General features: G+C 40.8%; 2 protein-coding genes across 2 annotated transcripts; one reads left to right on the plus strand and one right to left on the minus strand.

The window, feature by feature from the left end:
* Positions 1–2418: 2418 nt before the first annotated feature.
* On the minus strand, positions 2419–3880 carry LOC117240555. The gene has a single exon (XM_033506568.1). The coding sequence runs from the start codon at positions 3530–3532 to the stop codon at positions 2432–2434; it is 1101 nt and encodes a 366-aa protein (XP_033362459.1). The 5' UTR covers positions 3533–3880; the 3' UTR covers positions 2419–2431.
* A 7749-nt stretch (positions 3881–11629) lies between these two features.
* On the plus strand, positions 11630–17243 carry LOC117240554. Its single transcript, XM_033506567.1, has 3 exons — positions 11630–11638; positions 12048–12831; positions 13330–17243. Exons 1-3 carry the CDS (start codon positions 11630–11632, stop codon positions 17241–17243), a joined length of 4707 nt encoding a protein of 1568 aa, XP_033362458.1.
* The last annotated feature ends 2204 nt before the right edge of the window (positions 17244–19447 follow it).

Genomic DNA, 19447 nt, shown 5'->3' on the forward strand with positions numbered 1-19447 from the left:
ATTTACGCGAATATACAAGATTTTACAAAATATTATGAATATTGAGTTTAATGAATGATAAGATTAACAAACGATAAGTTTAACTAATAATTAGATTAAAGAATAATAAGTTTAACGAACAATGAGAGGAACGAATAATATGTCTTACGAATAATAAATTTAACGAATAATGAGATTAACGATTAATAGGTTTTACGAATAATGAATTTAATTAACGCTATTAACAATGTTCCTAGGTTCAAACGAATCCACGGTCAACGGGATAACTCTTTACTATGCGTAGAATAATTTTAAACACAAAAAAAATACGATTGCTGAGACGCTCGGTAAACTGCTCGATGTATCACTTTTCAAGGCGATCACACGAATGAATATCTGATGAAAATCTTTTTCGCTGTACGACTGCATTTGTTTGTTACATGCTCGCTGGAGGCATCGAGAAGGTTCCAATCGTCGTTGCTAGGCAGTTGCTGTCTGAAGTTTGATTCCTAATACAACGTGTGTCCCATTATATCGACATCTCCAAAGTAGAATTCTATGTGATTTCTAGGAAGAACAATACAACCGATCCACACCTTCGTCAGGCAAAACGTTTATCCCGTGACCGTGGCTACGTTCGGCGACCAGTTGTCACCTCGAACCCACTTTCGCTTTCACAAATATCAAACAATTACAAATGACAATTGCTTAATTACAGCTATGATAAAATCTAGGCTAAAGCATTAGAAGACTTCCTCAAAATTGCAAAGGGAAGGCTCCGGTTTTTCTTTCATCTCCGACAAATATATACAATATTGTTAACTAGTGATTTGAATTGTATAGAGTTTTAACAGTTGAGCAGATTACAGTTGCAATCTAAAGCGTGATCATGTCCATTTCCAATTAACTTCAACCAAAAAAAAAAAAAAAAAGAAATTATAACTATATAAATGAAATACAGATATGTAACAATTTATCTTGCATATTTTACTTTTTATAATTCTTGAAGAATATTTGTATCCTATCCAAATTTTTTACATTATTTTCTAAATTTAATCAGGACTCAAAGGTTTAAAAACAATATAATACAGAGAATATTACATAATTATTGCGGATCAATATATTTTCATTAAAAACAGAATTTGTGTGTATTTCACTGTAACAAGGTTATGTTTATGAATAGAAAAATTCGGATATGGATGGTTCTACAGAAGTGGGAATTTCTTGCGGTCCTTATATTTCAATACTTTTAAAAATGTTAAATTGTATTATAATTGCACGTCATAGAAGGATAATAAATGTAATTTCATAAGCAAATTACGAAGAACTGTCAATTTAATTTAATTATATCCAAAAATTACCCTTTTACACGTGAAATTCTCAATCCACTGTTAAATAATATGATAAAGTTGTAAAAGAACTAGCAACCTGAAGCAGCCTGATAAGAGTGTAATATAATATTTATGTTATATTCATGCTTGCGAGTTTGCTCCGGAGCGCCTGGTCGCGATTGCTGGGCCATCATCGAGCTAGTCAATGATGATGAAAAATTCTCAACGCGAGAATTGATTGTAATTTCAACAAATAAATAAAAAAAAAATATTCATGCTTAAAAAATGCTTTACACTGTTTCGGTAAAGTTATGAAGTGTATAATTTATTTATTTTAATTTACAATAAAGAACGCAAGATTGATCATTAGATCGCTTATGTAAGGAATAAATGTTCGCTATTTTTAAAAATGCAATAATTATTTTTAAATTTAACTGAGAATTGTCAAGATTGATAGCTAGTTCGCTTATGATTAATAAATATTAATTGGGTGAAACTATAGAACCGTTACGTCTTCTCCGATCTCGATGATTTTTGAATATGTTGTCAAGTGCATGATTGTCCTACTGAACAAATTGTAAAATTTAAATAAATAAATAAAAAAAAAGTGCATGATTGCGAACAACTTTCTTCTTTAACTGTCTAAGAAATCTATCTATATCAGTAGAATAAATTCTGTTTAGAAAATACATATCATATAATTATACAATGACTCATTGAAATCTAGCTTTTATTTTTTGTCGATAGTATGGTAAGAAAATACGAAGTTCGAACGCTCGTAGCAATTGCCTGGGTCACGTCATCCTTTGTTCTAGGAAAAGATAGCGATGGTCAAGGGTGTGGCGGACTTCGATGTCTTTCACAGCTGCGACGCCAAGCATTTTTTTTTTATTTATTTGTTAAAATTGATTGTAATTTTAACAAATAAATAAAAAAAATGTCAAAATTCGTGATAAAAAAAGGAAGAGCTGACCAATAGCTTAACCTGATTGTCCTTTTATATTTTTATATATTTTATATTTTTAGTCACAAAAGTGGTAAAGCACAATATTACAATGAAGCAGCGAAGTTACAAAGTATTAAAATATTTGTTTAAATCGCGGCCAAGACTAGTCTCGTGGTCAACGCACATTTTTCTCAACATGTCCCAATTCACCACATTTGGGACATTTTACTTGTCGCTTAGCAGATGATACACGTTCCGTTTTAGAAACCGGTGAAACGCGTTTGTTGACTGGATTATTGTTACGTGTGGTAGGTAATGGTCGGTCAGTTGCTGTTGGTCGAGAACCTGTCCTCCATCCCTTTTCTTTTTCTTGTAGGTATCTTTCAACGTCTACGGCTTTTTTTTCTGTTGTGTACAAGGAATCTAGTTTGCCAGCTAACAGTATGCGTCCTATGTCGCGTCGAAGTCCTTTTAAATAAATTCGACTTACTTTCCTCATGGTGGCTTCAATCATTATTCGTCTTGTAATTGGTTGTAGATTTTCACTAATTATTGCATATGTAAGTCTATGCAATATGCAGCGGAATCGGATATTGAAACTTTGAACAGATTCGTGGCGTCCCTGTTTCAAATCGCGTAATTGTTCTTCGTATTCGTCAGATGTTACATCAACTACTACGTTAGATCTCAAAGTGTTATATAAATCTTCATAATTTCCAATCGGTATGTGTCGAATACTGCGCGCGGCTTTACCGACTATTTTATCGATTTTTATGGCTTTCAATAACAAATCCTTTTGTGAACAACACATTCGCATAGCATGTACTTCTTTTATGAACTCTTCCACTCCAACATCATCGTCACCGTTTAAAGTTGGTATAAATCTTATTGCATCTTCGGCTGATAACATAATCTGGTGTTGTGGTTCGTTGTAGTATTGGTCTCCGCCATTATTATCGCTTTTGGGATCAAATGTCGTTTCGGGTATGCTCGCTGCAGGTATACGATCCTTCTTTCTTGATTTCATGGTTTTCTTTGTGGTCTTCGTCACAGATTTAGAATTTTTGGACTTAATTATTTTTTTATTTGTAAGAACTAGCTTTATTTCGGCAACTGCTTGTTTTAGCTGTTTGATTTCTTTAGCGCGGCGTTCATTCTCTTCCCTTGCTTGTTGTGCTAATATTTGGATCTGATCTTGAATTTCGGTGTGTTTCTGTATCGCTTGTAGTACTTGCCGTAGACTAATGTTGATATCTTTATATGATAAGTCATACATTTTTTTCTTTTCTTATTTTTTTTTCTCGAAAATTGCTACTTAGTCCGAGTTTTGGTTGGCAAAAGAATCAAGCTTTACCTTGATATCCGTAGAAATGGAACTTCCGTAGAATGTCCGTTAACTTCAGATTGTGAGTTTATCGTTGATGATGACCCGTAATCCAAGTTAAGTCCGTTTCACGTAGATAGGATGTCTTGTTTTCCTAACGAGCACTTATCACTATTGCTTAACTTGATATTTAATTTCACTTTTATAATTTGATATGCTTTTACTCACAAAAATGATTAAATGCAATATTACAATGAAGTAGCGAAGTTACAAAGTATCAAAATAGTTCAAGTCACGGCCAAGGCTCTACCCAAGACTAGTCTCGTCGTGGAATGCTCGTAGTTTTTATATGAGTAGAGCTTGAAAAAGTTGAGGGGCGAGGAGAGGACCACGAATGCCCTACGTGATGGGGAGTTTGGTTTGGGCCATGTTTCCAAAGGCCAGGTTAAAATCTAACGGTTCATTGTCAGTAGCGTACTTATAATACTTACAAATTATACCTATCTATAACAAGTATTAACTTATTGTAAATAAACAGCCACGTCACTGCGACACGCCAGAAAAATTACTGAAAATTCTCAACGCGAGAATTGATTGTAATTTCAACAAATAAATAAAAAAAAAAAAAAATTGTCAGTAGCGTGGAATGGTATGGATTTACGTATAGTCGATGTCACACGGGCGGGGTTGTTCTTTGTACAATTGTCAACGTGGAGGAGCGTCAAAGCAAAACCACGCAAATTCTGCATTTCCGATAATATACAAGACTGCTTTGAATTCGTTCGATCAATTCCTAACAATATCTATAAACAGTGAACTTAAGGCCCCATTCACAACTACATGCACTAGATTGTAAGAAATATTTGTTGTATATGTATGTAGCGGCACGTGAGTCATAGGACGATTCGAATCGAGAGTGACTTGTGTTATTGTTTTGCCTCGGAGTATTAACACCGTTTCGATGTATGAGATTTAAAAGTAAACAAACTCCGGACAAAACAATATGACCGCTACTTGCAACCATCAACCGGAATCGAATTCAAACTTCTCTGATCAATATAAATAGGCGAGTATGCGCTCTAGAACATTCATTAACCAGTATCATTATAGCGAGTAGCATTGAGCAAACGACGATTACAACGTAATATACTTTTTTTTTAAATATTTACTAAAATTACAATCACTTCTCGCGTTGAGAATTTTCAGTAGTTTTTCTGGCGTGGCGCAGTAACATGGCTAATTATTTATAAATAGTTATTACTTATTATAGATAAGTATAATGCGTAATATACTAACTCTGTATTTTGTACTTTTTTTTTATTTGGTAGACTATTTACAATCAATTCTCGTTGAGAATTATGAGTAAATTCTTTTGGCGTGGTACTGTAACTTGGATTATAAGAATTTATAATATGTTTGATTCTAGTTGGATCTAATGGTATTCTGTACTTAGAGCGATTTTTAATATATCTGACTATCACGAGTATTCACTCGTCTCGTCATTAAATAAATCAACACGTTTGACATCCGCCTCAGCTCATTTGAAAGCCATTTGCATAAATTTGAACCGCCGACCTTGCACAAATCGCTTGTTATTGTTTTAGTAGGGCCGATTTCTTAGAGTAGTCAGTAGAGAAAATGTCGTCCATGTATATTTATTCTAGATCTCACAAAGGACATAACCTAACAAACACGATGATGGTACCCCGCTGGGGGTAGCCACCCACATGTTATATTAGTATACCGCTATAATATTTTACTAAATGTCCTACTGGACAAATTGTAAAATTTGAATAAATAAATAACAAAAAAAAAAATGTATATTTATTTCTCTAGAATTGCTGCTCTTAGAGGAAACATTGTTTTCGTCTGCAGTTAACTCTTCTATTACTTTATTGACTAAAAATGAACTACTATTAATCCTATATGTAATTATATATGTATATGTATATATAGTATAAAAATCCTGTACGCAGCTTATAAATTCGAATTAGCTCCGAGACGTGAAATTTCCTAGGGATCAGTGAGAATCGGAAAGAATTAACGACGACCGTGTATAAGAATTTATAAGAATGTATAAGAAACGTAAACGCAAACTTCTATGTACGTTTGAAGAACGTTTGAAGCAAGCAAAGATTTGTTACAAGAATTATTGCGATATTGAGCTCTCTGCGAATTATCTTCTTACACAGAATAAGAGGTAGAGATTTAAAATTTACTAGCATTCCCGAGTTTTCAGCCTTAAGCTTAGTATTCAAGAAAGTATCCGTTCCTTGAGAGTTTGCGGATCGAGCTTTCTGGCTACCAGGAAAATCGGCCCAAATGTTTGGTTGGACGTTTGACAGCTGCCAACATAAATAAAGAACCAGAAGTGCATCTTTTTAATTTATTTTCCCTGAAAGCTACAAATTCAGAAACTTTTCCAGAAATCAAAAGAGTTCTCTAGATAAATGTTCTTCGCGATGTAGTCAAAATTCTTTTGCCATCGGCATTCTCGTTATCCAGGATCCATCATAAGCTTCGATGAAGCTTTTCCAATGCTTATTCAGATTCTCAATTTGTACTTTTATAGCATCTTAACACTTAGCCAACTACGTGCGCCACAGCGAGTTGTACATTTCCAACGCACTGGGGCAAGCTAACCTATACGCTTTCCACCGCGCATTTTTCCAAGTATCGACGACTAATATTTACTACATAAAAAACAAACAAGTCCAAAAATTATTTAAGTGGTTAATTATGTTTTGCAGTAATGATTTCATTTAATGATTTCACATGTTGCTTATACAAAATATCAAATTAAAAGTATAAAAAAATATAGATAAAATTAAAAACATTAAAGATGACTAAAGATAAATAACGCGACTTGAATGTGAAATTAAAAATTCATAATGCATTTTAATATTTTTTTACAGTGTGGTATCGTCTGATTATAACTTTATTTAGTCATAACTGATAATGTAAATTTTTAATTAATTTTAACATCGCTAAATTGGTATACTTTATTATATACTGTACTTTATAAAAGCAAAAAGAATGGTGCAATTAATTGGGAACAATTTCAACTAAACGATAATTGATAATAACAACAACAAAAAGAAAACGCATTGCTAAAGTCAAAAAGGGAAATTTCCTCATTCGGTCACGCACCGATGTTCTTCACAAAGGGGTGATCTCCCTCTCAGTTGGCCTTAGTGTCAAACCATTTCAACTAATTTTTCCTTTTTAAAATGTCTTCGGACTTCCACACATAAAAGGAAGAAAGAGGATGATCTCCCTTTTTTGAGAGAAAAGAGCAGATGTGCGTTAGGGGCGACCAGAGAATTGGACGAGGGAAAATCCTTTCAAACGAAAAGGGAGGATGGTAAGTTGTAGCACAATAAGAAGAGACTCAGAAGTTCGGGCGACTGTGACACCAATCACATCTCAACCTACATCAGTGATAAGACATCGACCGCCGACCTTCGCACATTTTTGGACACATCACCACCTTATCATCATAGCATACATCAAGGCTGTGACGCACCTTAGTCCACATCAGAGATAGGATATCGACCCCCGACCTTCAGAAACTTTTCCACATCATAACCTACACCTTTCTCAACGCGAGAATTGATTGTAATTTTAACAAATAAATAAAAAAAAAAATAAATAACCTACACCTAGCCCCTCAACATCCTAAAACCAAAACGTATATAAACCGAGACTTCACCCAGCTCGGGCAGTTCTTGTTCTTCTTCTAGTTGCTGTACTCATACAACCCCTTTTCCCTGGTTCGGTATTATTTTGTAAGTGTCAACATTTATAATAAAGTTTTATAAAGGAAAATTAGTAGTTGGGTTACGACTCAGCCTTCTTACTACAATCCAAGTACCAACTTTACGTGACACGATCCGGGCCAAAATTACTTCATAATCCGCTACTCAGGGGCTAACCCAGCACAAGCCAGAGGAGAGGCTTTGCTAACTCAATTCTAACCTAGCTTTTCCAGTTGCGTATCCCGACCAATTTTCATTACAAACATAGGTATACGTTTACTTTTGTGTGTACTGTATATATCATTTTTTATATAGGGTGGTTGGTAACTGGCGGTACAAACGGAAAATTTCTTTAAAATTTTTTTTTTTAATTTTTCCATCGAGACAACGATCTACAGTGAGATCCGTTATAACGAGACGTGACAAAGAGCACGCGTACCGAGTGAAAATTCAAAGTCGATTTTCTCGAAAACAAAGCCTCAAACGAAAAATATTTATTCTATATTTTCGACTTCTTTTTTCGCATAGAATCACCCCCTTTCCTCTTGTAGCGCCAGTTACCAACCACCCTGCATATTGTAACTGTTGAAGTGGTTACCACTTCTAAGAAAACTCTACATCTGGTCTTTTTTAGTTTTCTCAAGCACTGAAGCCATTGTAACGTCAATTCATATCAGAGACCAAGCCACACACCACGGACAGGATTTTTTTTTTTTTTTATTTATTTGTTGAAATTACAATCAATTCTCGCGTTGAGAATTTTCAGTAATTTTTCTGGCGTGGCGCAGTGACATGGCTGTTTATTTACAATAAGTTAATACTTATTATAGATAGGTATAATTTATAAGTATTATAAGTAAGTGCATATGCTTAGTTTGGATAATTAAATGAATCTGACGTTTAGATCTAGCGGGTAGTGCCTCTTCAGCCTGCGAGTCTGGTCCGTCGTGTCGAGTAGTCCAGTGATTAGGGGGTTTCGGTGTTTGTTGATTCTTTTGCTGTATCTGTCGCTATATTTTGCTATTTCCTCTTTGACGGCGGGTATCTTGAGGTCGCGGTGTATTGTTTCATTGGTTACATACCAAGGTGCGTCAATTAGGGATCTTAGCGTTTTCGATTGAAAGCGTTGGAGTATTTCAATGTTGGAGTTACTTGCTGTTCCCCATAGTTGGATTCCGTAGGTCCAGACAGGTTTTATTACGGTCTTGTAGAGGGTAATTTTATTCTGTATATTTAGTTTGGAGCGTCGGCCCGTGAGCCAATAGAGTTTTTTTAGTTTGTCCTTTAGTTGCTTCCTTTTATCTGAGATGTGTGTCTTCCACGTTAGTCTCCTGTCCAGGGTCATGCCCAGATATCGGACTGTGTCCCTGCTAGGAACTGTTGCATTGTTGATGGTGACCTGGGGGCAGGTTTGTCTTCGGAGCGTGAAGGTTACATGTGAGGATTTCTTTTCGTTGACTTTGAAGCCCCATTTGTGAAACCACTTTTCCATGGAGTCGAGACTTCGCTGGAGAGTGGATGAGGCTATTACCGGGTCAGCGTGGGAAGCTAATAGCGCTGTGTCGTCTGCAAATGTCGCTATTGTTATATCATTTGATATAGGTAGGTCGGCAGTGTAGATGGAGTACAGTAGGGGTCCGAGGACACTACCTTGGGGTATGCCGGCTTCTATTGGGAATGTTGCGGAAGTGGCGTCTAGGTATTTAACCATGAATTGCCTATTGGTTAGGTAAGATTTTAGGATGGAGTAGTAGGGGTGGGGTAGGATCTTTTTAAGTTTGTATAGTAGCCCTTCATGCCATACTTTATCGAATGCCTGTTGGATGTCTAGGAAGACCGCTGAGCAATATTTTTTCTTTTCGAGTGTTTGGCTGATCGTATGAGTTAGGCGGTGGATTTGCTCTACTGTAGAATGATGTTTTCGGAAGCCGAATTGGTGATCTGGGAGTGTTTTCAAGTTCTCTAGGATTGGAAGGAGTCGGTTCGTGAGCATCTTCTCGAATAGTTTGGACAGGGTAGGTAAAAGACTGATTGGGCGATAGGAGCAGGTTTCGTATATCGGTTTACCGGGTTTAGGGATGAGGGTAATCAATGAGATTTTCCAAGCCTTAGGATAGTGTTCCAGGCGAAGGATAGCATTAAAAATCGATGTGATGAGTGCTATCCCTTTTGTGGGAAGTTCCTTGATTGCTCTATTGCCTATTAGGTCGTGTCCTGCTGCTTTCTTGGGGTTTAGGCGACTGATTGTTTCTATAGTCTCAGCAGAGGAGAAGGGTTCGATAGGAGGGGACATTTGGAAGGGGGTGTGCAGGTATTCAGTAACGTCCGCGGCGGTTTGGGGGGAATGGGGTTTGAATACTTTTGACAAGTGTTTTGCAAACAGGTCGGCTTTTTCTATAGGGCTTCGCGCCCATCCACCTTGCGGACGGCGAATAGGTGGGATTATTTGTGGGGGGCGTGTGAGTTTCCTGGAGGCCTTCCATAGTGAGTAGTTGGCGTCGGCTGTGGGGGATACGCTGGCGAGGTATTTATGGAAACAGTCGTTTTTATAGTTTCTTAAGGTTCTGGATAGCTTTCTAGTTGCGTTGTTAAGTTTGCGTTTGTCCTCCGGTGTTCTATGGGTCTGCCATACTCTTCTTAGTCTTCGTTTTTCTGCTATTTTTTTTAGTATGTAATGGGGATATTCTTGTTTGCTGTTAGATGGCTTTGTCGGTATGGAGAGGCGGATTGCGTTTATTATGCTCGTGTTTAAGTATTCCGTGGCTGCTTCGATATCTTCCTTTGTTTTTAGTGGGGTGAAGGCTGAGGTTGAGTGTGTAAAGACTTTTCTGAAGAGCTGCCAGTTGGTGTGTTAGTAGTATAGTCCCCTCCAACTATGAATCTATTGCCCAGGGTGTCCAGGAAGTTATCAAAGTCTTCTTTGGCGATGGAGTGTCTGGGAGGGCAGTATATTGCTGAGGTGGTGATTGAGCCATGACAGTCTTCTATTGCTAAGTTGGTTGCTTGTAGGTAGTCTTTCTGGAATGATGGAAGTTCGTAGTGCTTAATACTTGCTTTGATTATTATTCCGGTGCCACCGCGGACCTTTCCGCTGGGGTGTTGTTTTATTTACTTATCAATTCGTATCCCGGTGCTTTTTGGGGGTTAAAATGCTAATAGATCATTTCTTTGACCTCTGAGTTTGTGAATGGTTTTACAGGAAAAAATATCTAGAAAGGTGATTTACAAAAATTTCATGTATTATCACAAATATGATTTATAAATATACAAATATTTCTGCTTCGTTGGTAGAAGAAAGTGTTTTTTTATTATTATTACTTAATTTGTACTTTACAATTTGTCCAGCTAGACATTTGATAAATTTTTCTTGTTTAATTGCTAAATAACATTTAGATGGCTACGCCCAGCGGGATACCATCTTTCAGTTTGTTTATTTTATTTCTTTAGTGAGGTCAATGGGATGTTTTCTTTTTGTCTTCTATCTATGAGAGTTTTGTTTGTTTCGGCGGTCAATTGGTTTGGATGTGTTGTCGTTTTTTCCTGGTATTTTTCTGCGTACCTGCCGATTTCAACAGAAGAGAGTGACTTAAATACTTCGGCTAATGCACAACTAAGTTTGCTTTATCTGTGTAGGGTATCGTGTCCTCCTTGCGACAAATGGATCGCAGAAATAATTTACGATGAACAAGTGAATTTCTTGAATATCTACAAAAAAGAATAGTTACAGTCTATTGTAAGAGACAAGTTCCTTAGATACTTCTAGAAACAGTTGTTTTTGAATTTCTGAGGGATTGTTGTCACTTTTCTTGTTGCTTCGTTTAACCTGCGTTTCCTCTTGCTTCTCGATTGCTTTGCGATATTCTTCTGAGCTTATGTCTTTCTGTAATTTTCCTTTTTATGGAATCTGGATAGTCCTGTTTGCTTGCGGACTCTTCATCAGGTGTAGTAGAACGGATCGCATTTATTATGTTGCTATTCAAATATTCCATACCTGCTTCAAAATCTTCGTTCGTTCTTAGCGGCACTGAAGTCGATCTTGGGATGTTTAACCCTTTCGCTTCGGCAGTCCAGTCCGCCTAAGTGCTCTTCCTGTACGGAGGCGTGCACCACAAATGCGCACAGTGGCGTGATTGCTGTGTAAATGTTTTCCTAAGTTTTAAATAAGAATTCTACTGAATAAAACAATAATAAAACAATCTTTGCTCCAATATGATAAGTATAATTTACATCTTTAATATGAAAAGGCTTACAAAATTACAGGTAATATATTACATATTTACATATTTACAAGATGGCACTGGTATATGCCTGATATATCGCGTGGTCGCCGCCTATAAGCGGCACCCGAAGCGAAAAGGTTAAAACTTCTCGAAAGCACTGATAATTTGTGAGGTCGTTGTGAGTAGATCTATTTAGTTTTCAATAATTGTTGAATTACTTGTTGCTACAAGTGAGTGATCTGAAGAGAGTTCCAGAAAAGAGCTGACTCGGGCACATTTTGCAGAGATGTTTTAATATTTATATGATTTAATGTTAAATATAATGATAAAGAGATCAATCAACATAGTATTATATCGTAGATTATTTGAATTACTACACATGTTATATTTCTTATTATTTCGATCTCTTGGTATTTCATTTTTCTCTTTACTTCTCATATTTCTCTCTAATTTACTTTACTTCTCTAAGCGCCGAGCTTGTCTTAAGAGCCGACCACCGTTCCAGAGGTCCGCGTGCCCCAATTCGACGGTGCCCTCGAGAATTGGACCTATTTCTACGACACGTTCTCATCCATAGTGGACCGTAACGAAGGTTTGACGAATGTCCAAAAGTTCCAGCATCTGCGCTCATCTATAACTGGACGGGCCGCACAGAGTATCCAGTCATTAGAACTCACAGAGGCCAACTATTCCATCGCGCTTGATACACTGAAGGACAAGTTCAATTGCCCCCTCCAAATCTGCATGCGCCATTGGAATTTGATGCGCAATTATCCGGAGATAAAAAAGGAAACTCCAGAGGCCCTAGAGGATTTGTTGGAAACCATCAGCGTAAATTTAAAGGCGCTCGAACATCTAAAGGAGCCCGTCACATCCAACATAGCGATGATCGAATTGATCGCATCGAAGTTGCCCTCGTCCAGCCTGCGTAAATGGCAACGCACACTGCCCCGCCAGAAGGTGCCATCCTATCAGCATCTGATAGACTTTCTCAAAACACGGGCGAACGGGACTCAATTCCTCCCTAAAGAGAAGGAATCAAAAGGGTCAACCCACAAACACCGCAGTCAGCGAACAACCATACCGCATGGGCGAACCCTTGCTACAACCAGCAGAACGGTGGTGTGTCCGACCTGCAACGGAGCTCACGAGATCAGACACTGCAAAATCTTCAAGGCCAAATCAGCGACCAAACGTTTTCAAATCGTGAAGAAGGCATCGTTGTGTATAAATTGCCTAGGCACAGGACATTCGCCGACACAGTGTACATCGGGTTCGTGTCGTATCTGCGGTCACCGACACCATACGTATCTACACCGCGGAAAAACCCAGGTAGATTCATGGTCGTCGAGCGGTCGATCTTCGAGCGGTCGATCGTCGAGCGGTCGATCGTCGAGCGGTCGATCGGCAAGTGGTTGATCGCCGAGCAGTCGGTCGTCGGACAGTCGCTCATCGAGCGGTCGGTCGTCGGGCAGTCGCGCACCGAGCGGTCGGTCGTCGGGCAGTCGTTCATCACACAAGCGAGCCCACACCGAACAATCACCATCGAGATCATCGAAGTCGCGGTCGTCCCACAAGTCGAGGCGAACATCCGACACTTCACGGAAGCATACATCTTCGGCTCCAAGAGGTACGAAAGAACATGCCTCGTACGAGTCACGTTCAGCCCGGATCCAGAACACCACCCCAACCTCTTCGTCCAAGCCCCAACCGGGGCAAAACTGACTGTCCGAGACTACGACAGCAAGGGGGATCGGACTAACAAACACAGCTCCCCACACCCCTCTGCATCATGATCTGTTGGCCACAGCACAGATCAAGGTTTTGAACAAACAGGCACAACCAATCCGAGCCCGAGCCTTACTCGACACTGGGTCGAGCATGAGCTTCATGACCGACAAGCTCGCGAATTCCCTCGGTATAAAGCAAAGGAGATGTGCGATCCAGATCGGAGCCCTCGACAATTTGAGCACCACGGCAAAACGATACACCTCGGCCACAATCACGTCGACGGACGGCAAGTATAAGAAGACATTGAAATTTCTTGTTATCCCGGCCATATCGATCTTCGTACCAAGCGAGCCCATCGATCCCTTGAGTCTGGGATTACCCAGAAATATTCAACTAGCCGATCCACAATTCCATTGCCCAGCCCCGATCGATGTCTTACTTAGTACCGGATCAACATTTGCGTCGCTGTGCATCGGGCAGGTCAATCTGGCACAACCAGGCGAACCTGAACTACGTCTACAGAAAACACGCTTCGGCTGGGTAATCGGGGGGAGTCCCACGTCCCAAACCGCGCTAAATACGTTCCACGCAACCACAACGGCTCTGCAAGAGGACCTCGCACGGTTTTGGGAGATCGACGAGGGACCGGCCACTATTCATCTTTCGGAATCGGAACGACTATGTGAAGAACATTTCCGAAACCATGTCCGACGAACCAAGGAAGGCAGATACATCGTTGCATTACCATTCAACGAAAAGCTTTCCTCACTAGGGTCATCGAAGGCCACTGCAATGAGCAGGCTCGCCTCTCTTCATCGCCGATTCCAACGCGACAAACAATATGAAACCGCGTATAGTGCTGTGATTCAAGAATATTTAGACTTGGGTCACATGACGAAGATCAACACGGATCACGCCACCGACCACGGATATTATTTACCACATCATGGCGTGATCAAGGAATCGAGCGACACCACCAAGCTACGGGTTGTGTTCGACGGCTCAGCCTCAAGTACCACGGGAGTGTCTCTAAACGACGCCCTTCATACGGGTCCGAAATTACAAGAAGACCTGAGAAACATCCTATTGAGATTCCGGTCATTTCAATATGTCCTTACCGGCGACATCGAGAAAATGTACCGTCAATTCATCCTACGTCCAGAAGATCGTCCTTATCAAAAGATTCTGTGGCGTGCCGACAACGGAGAGATCGAAACTTACCGACTCAACACCGTAACGTTCGGTCTATCCGCAGCCCCGTATCTGGCCATCCGATGTCTCAAACAGTTGGCAGAGGACGAGGGACCTCGATTTCCGAGAGCAGCGCAGATCCTACGGCGAGACTTCTATGTCGACGATGCGTTGACCGGAGCCGATACGAAGGACGAAGCCCTATCAGTCAGGAATGATCTCACGAAATTACTGAAGCTAGCCGGTCTAAATATCCGCAAATGGGCATCAAACGATCGGGATCTGCTGCGAGGGCTACCTGAGGAAGACACCAACCAGAAATTACATCTCGGTGAGTCATCCACGTTAAAAACACTCGGCGTCTTGTGGGATTCAGCCGACGATGCCATACTATATTCGGTCAAGACGAACAGTGACACTTCCCGAATCACAAAGCGATCAATCAGCTCAGTCATCGCACAAATCTATGATCCACTAGGATTGCTCGCGCCGGTAATCGTTCGAGCAAAAATGATTTTGCAACAAGTCTGGACATTGAAGGTAGATTGGGACGAATCCCTTCCGACAGACGTACACACAGAATGGATCAAATACCACACCCAATTGCCGTTGTTAAATGCGGTAAGGTTCCCTCGGAAGACCATCCTAAAATCTGCAACGAAAATTGAGCTACATGGATTCTGTGACGCTAGCGAAAGGGCATATGGGGCGTGCGTCTACGTGCGGACAACGGACCGAAAGAACAACATTTGGACTCGACTCCTCACGGCGCGGTCGAAGGTAGCGCCGCTCAAATCGCTCTCCATACCACGTCTCGAATTAAGCGGGGCACTTATTTTGACGTCCTTGATTTCGTCAATACAACAGGCCCTGACGACCAAGATATCGCGGATAGTATACTGGACTGACTCCACCATCGTACTCCATTGGATCAGGTCTTCGCCGCACACCTTGAAAACATTTGTGGCGAATCGAGTCGCTGAGATACAGACCAAGACCAATATCTCCGACTGGCGTCATGTGCCTACCGACGATAATCCAGCGGATCTCATCTCCCGAGGCCAGACGCCCAAGGAATTCCTATGTCCGTCCATTTGGAAAAACGGGCCAAAGTGGCTCCTGCAAAGCGAAAGCTACTGGCCGGTCTGGAGCCCGACACCGGTAGTCGACCTCCCGGAGCAAAAGAAGACGATCTGTCTGAGGACGAGTGTTAACGACAACACACTCCTTCATCGTTACTCGTCTTGGCCAAGACTAATAAGAATCGTCGCCCGGTGTCTTCGATGGAGACATAAGCAACACCGAACTGCCCATCTCACCACAGACGAACTGACCGCAGCGCACAACAGACTAATAAAAATATTACAATCCCATCATTTCGCGCCTGAAATTCGGATCCTCCAAAAAAATCGAAGCGAGGACGTTGGAGGGAAACTACAGCCATTAAACCCCTTCCTCGACGAAGATGGGCTACTCCGGGTAGGAGGGCGACTAACCAACTCCGCCATACCCTTCAGCCAAAAACACCCGATCATCCTACCGAAATCCCCGGTGACAGAGCTAATTATAGAGCAAGAGCACCGGAACAATCATCACACAGGGACACAAGCTACACTATACGTGATGAGACTGCGCTATTGGCCGATCGACGGCCGTAGCCAGGTATGGCGCACTCTCAGAAGGTGCGTCCGCTGCTGCAGAGCCAACCCTCCACCAGTGGAATACTTGATGGGTGATTTGCCAGAGGCGCGTATTACCGAATCGCGGCCGTTCACGAACGTCGGAATCGACTACTGCGGCCCATTCTACATCAAGGAGAGGAGGGACCGCAACCGACGTAAAATCAAGACGTACGCCGCCATATTCGTTTGTCTAGCGACAAAGGCGGTCCACATAGAGTTAGTCAGCGACCTAACCACCGACGCCTTCTTGGCCGCGCTACGCCGCTTCATCTCGCGGCGAGGACACTGCGCAACGATCCTCACCGACAACGGCACCAATTTCGTCGGGGCTAATCGGGAGCTGCAAGAACTCCGGACCCTACTGCAGTCCGACGACCACCAGGATAGGGTACAGAATTTTCTCGCCGACCGACAAATACAATGGCGTTTTAATCCTCCGAACTCACCACATTTTGGCGGCTTATGGGAAGCCGCAGTTAAAGCGTTCAAACGCCATCTCATTCGCGTGGTCGGCACGGAGCTCCTGACCTTTGAGCACCTCAACACCCTGGTGATCGAAATTGAGGCCATTCTCAATTCACGCCCACTGACTCCCATCTCATCCGATCCGAAAGATCCCCCTGTCCTCACTCCAGGTCATTTCCTAATCGGTGACACACTAACCAGTTTACGGGAGCGTGATTTCAGGACAGTTCCATCAGGCCGGCTATCCAGTTGGCAGCGCATTCACCAGATTAAGCAACACTTCTGGAGCCGATGGTATCGAGAATACCTAAATGAGTTAACCCGCCGCAGCAAATGGGACAAGGGCAAACATAACATTCATGAAGGCACCGTAGTAATCCTCAGGGAGGACAACGTGCCCTCTATGCAGTGGCCTTTGGGCCGCGTAATCAAGGTCCATCCAGGAGCCGACGGAATCATCCGGACCGCTACCGTGCAGACGGCAACAAGCATCCTGGACCGCGGCGTCAAAAGACTGGTCCCCTTACCCATCCACCCAGGTCCAGACGAAGCCGAACGCCCACACGGAGCGAAGGAGGTCACCAACGACACACCTGACTCCACAGCCAGAATTTGATCGGTGCCCTCTCAACGGGGGGAGGATGTTACGCCGCCTAAAACATCTGCACGCCAGCCCGCGCGACCGGACAACAACCGACCTGCGTAACGTCACTTCGACCCTCAATAAACCTAAGGACCCACCATAACTTTCACTTCCTTGCATTGTTTCGCCATATGTCTTCAATCCGATTGCCTTGAAGAATGGCTAAAGCTTAAAAATATGCTCGAAACACAGTCGGTTTTATAGGTGTCCTTGGGTTTATTAGTCGCATTTAAAAACACGGAGAAAGCGGGTATGCACCCATTAGGAAAATCCGAATAGCCCTGTAATAAAACAAGCTAGGGTTTTCTCACGCACACAGTCATTTACGCACCACGATGGTAGGAGACTCCCTACTCATCCCTTCGAGCAGTAGTGCAGGTCATGACCAATCGACACCGCGGTTCGTTACCCTCACCTTTCCTAACGAAAGTGGGACCAACGAATCCGCGTTCTTTAGGCACAGGGGCACACCCACACCGAACTTTTCTTCCGTATCAAAACAAGAGCGACAGACAGTCTACCAACTAACGCCTAACGCATCAGTCTACACATAGCGCGAGAGTTGCATACTTCACGCACATCTTTTGTCGGTTCTCGGTGTTGTCGAACATACATCTTCTCTCCTAAACACATCACAGTGCTAAGTCCACTGACACATTAATTTCCATTATAAGAGCCCTGCTCTAGCGTACATGTCTATCGCATCTTCGTGCGACACGTTGTTAACTATTTATTTCTCTACGTCAGTGTAATCTAAGTGGTGTAAATATATATTTTATAATACTGTGAATCCCAGTGTTATACAAACTCAATCACCCCTTATTATCTCAACGGAAATCAGGGGATCGATCAATTCGTGGTGTCGATTGTTATAATCGTAACGGGGATTTACGACCCCCGTTGACGTCTCTCCTCGCGATTACGTCTCCCCGCGATTGGTCGAAAATACAAATTCTACTGAATAAAACAATAATAAAACAATCTTTGCTCCAATATGATAAGTATAATTTACATCTTTAATATGAAAAGGCTTACAAAATTACAGGTAATATATTACATATTTACATATTTACAAGATGGCACTGGTATATGCCTGATATATCGCGTGGTCGCCGCCTATAAGCGGCACCCGAAGCGAAAAGGTTAAAACTTCTCGAAAGCACTGATAATTTGTGAGGTCGTTGTGAGTAGATCTATTTAGTTTTCAATAATTGTTGAATTACTTGTTGCTACAAGTGAGTGATCTGAAGAGAGTTCCAGAAAAGAGCTGACTCGGGCACATTTTGCAGAGATGTTTTAATATTTATATGATTTAATGTTAAATATAATGATAAAGAGATCAATCAACATAGTATTATATCGTAGATTATTTGAATTACTACACATGTTATATTTCTTATTATTTCGATCTCTTGGTATTTCATTTTTCTCTTTACTTCTCATATTTCTCTCTAATTTACTTTACTTCTCTAACTTATAATTTCTCATTTTATCGAAGAACTTTCAGATATGTAAATATACACACATTTTATCGCTCAGGTAGGTTGTGCAGCTTATTGCTTAATGTACATGAAACAAATATAGACATCCCATAAAATGATTCGCTTAACTGTTACCCTATACGCGCAAATATTATTATAAATAATATTTATTTTTATATGCACATATTTAAAAGGTAAACTTTTCGGTTTTCTACATATAAAATGTAGTAATATAATGATCCAAAACTTATTGTGGTTTATAATTATGCCAATAAAGAGAACTGATTTTTATAATGATTCCTTGTGATGTTTCGAATGATATTTATAACGATGCTTGTTGATAAATTATAATTATTTCGTACATTATAACAAAAATACATGATACATTAAAGTTATTCGTTTTAAAGTATAATTAATAAAAAAACGAAGATAGTGTCACGTAAAAATAGTGGGAAAAATAATAATAAAAAGAAATGTTGGGCTCTTGAACCAGAGTTCCAGATACCTTTATTCTGCAATAAGATTGCAAGTGTGCGATTAGACCGTTACCGAAAGACTGAAGTCTCGATCAGTCCTTCAAACAGGCAAACAGTCTTTGTCCCAACTACGGGAAGATAGGGGAGACCTATTTTTTCAACGAACGGCGTCTCCCACTTGCAACTTTCCCTCGAGGGCGGCTAGCATCTTTTTTTAACT

This window comes from Bombus vosnesenskii, unplaced genomic scaffold, assembly GCF_011952255.1.
Source record: "Bombus vosnesenskii isolate JDL3184/JDL3185 unplaced genomic scaffold, Bvos_JDL3184-5_v1.1 scf7180000014787, whole genome shotgun sequence".
Classification (NCBI taxonomy): domain Eukaryota; kingdom Metazoa; phylum Arthropoda; class Insecta; order Hymenoptera; family Apidae; genus Bombus; species Bombus vosnesenskii.

Bases quoted from the DNA above. Each gene is read 5' to 3' on its own strand.
- LOC117240554 (XM_033506567.1), top strand. The intron at 12,832-13,329 runs GTTCGTGTCGTA...TAACAAACACAG, and splicing joins GCCGACACAGTGTACATCGG to CTCCCCACACCCCTCTGCAT.
- LOC117240555 (XM_033506568.1), bottom strand. From the start codon at position 3,532: ATGTATGACTTATCATATAAAGATATCAACATTAGTCTACGGCAAGTA.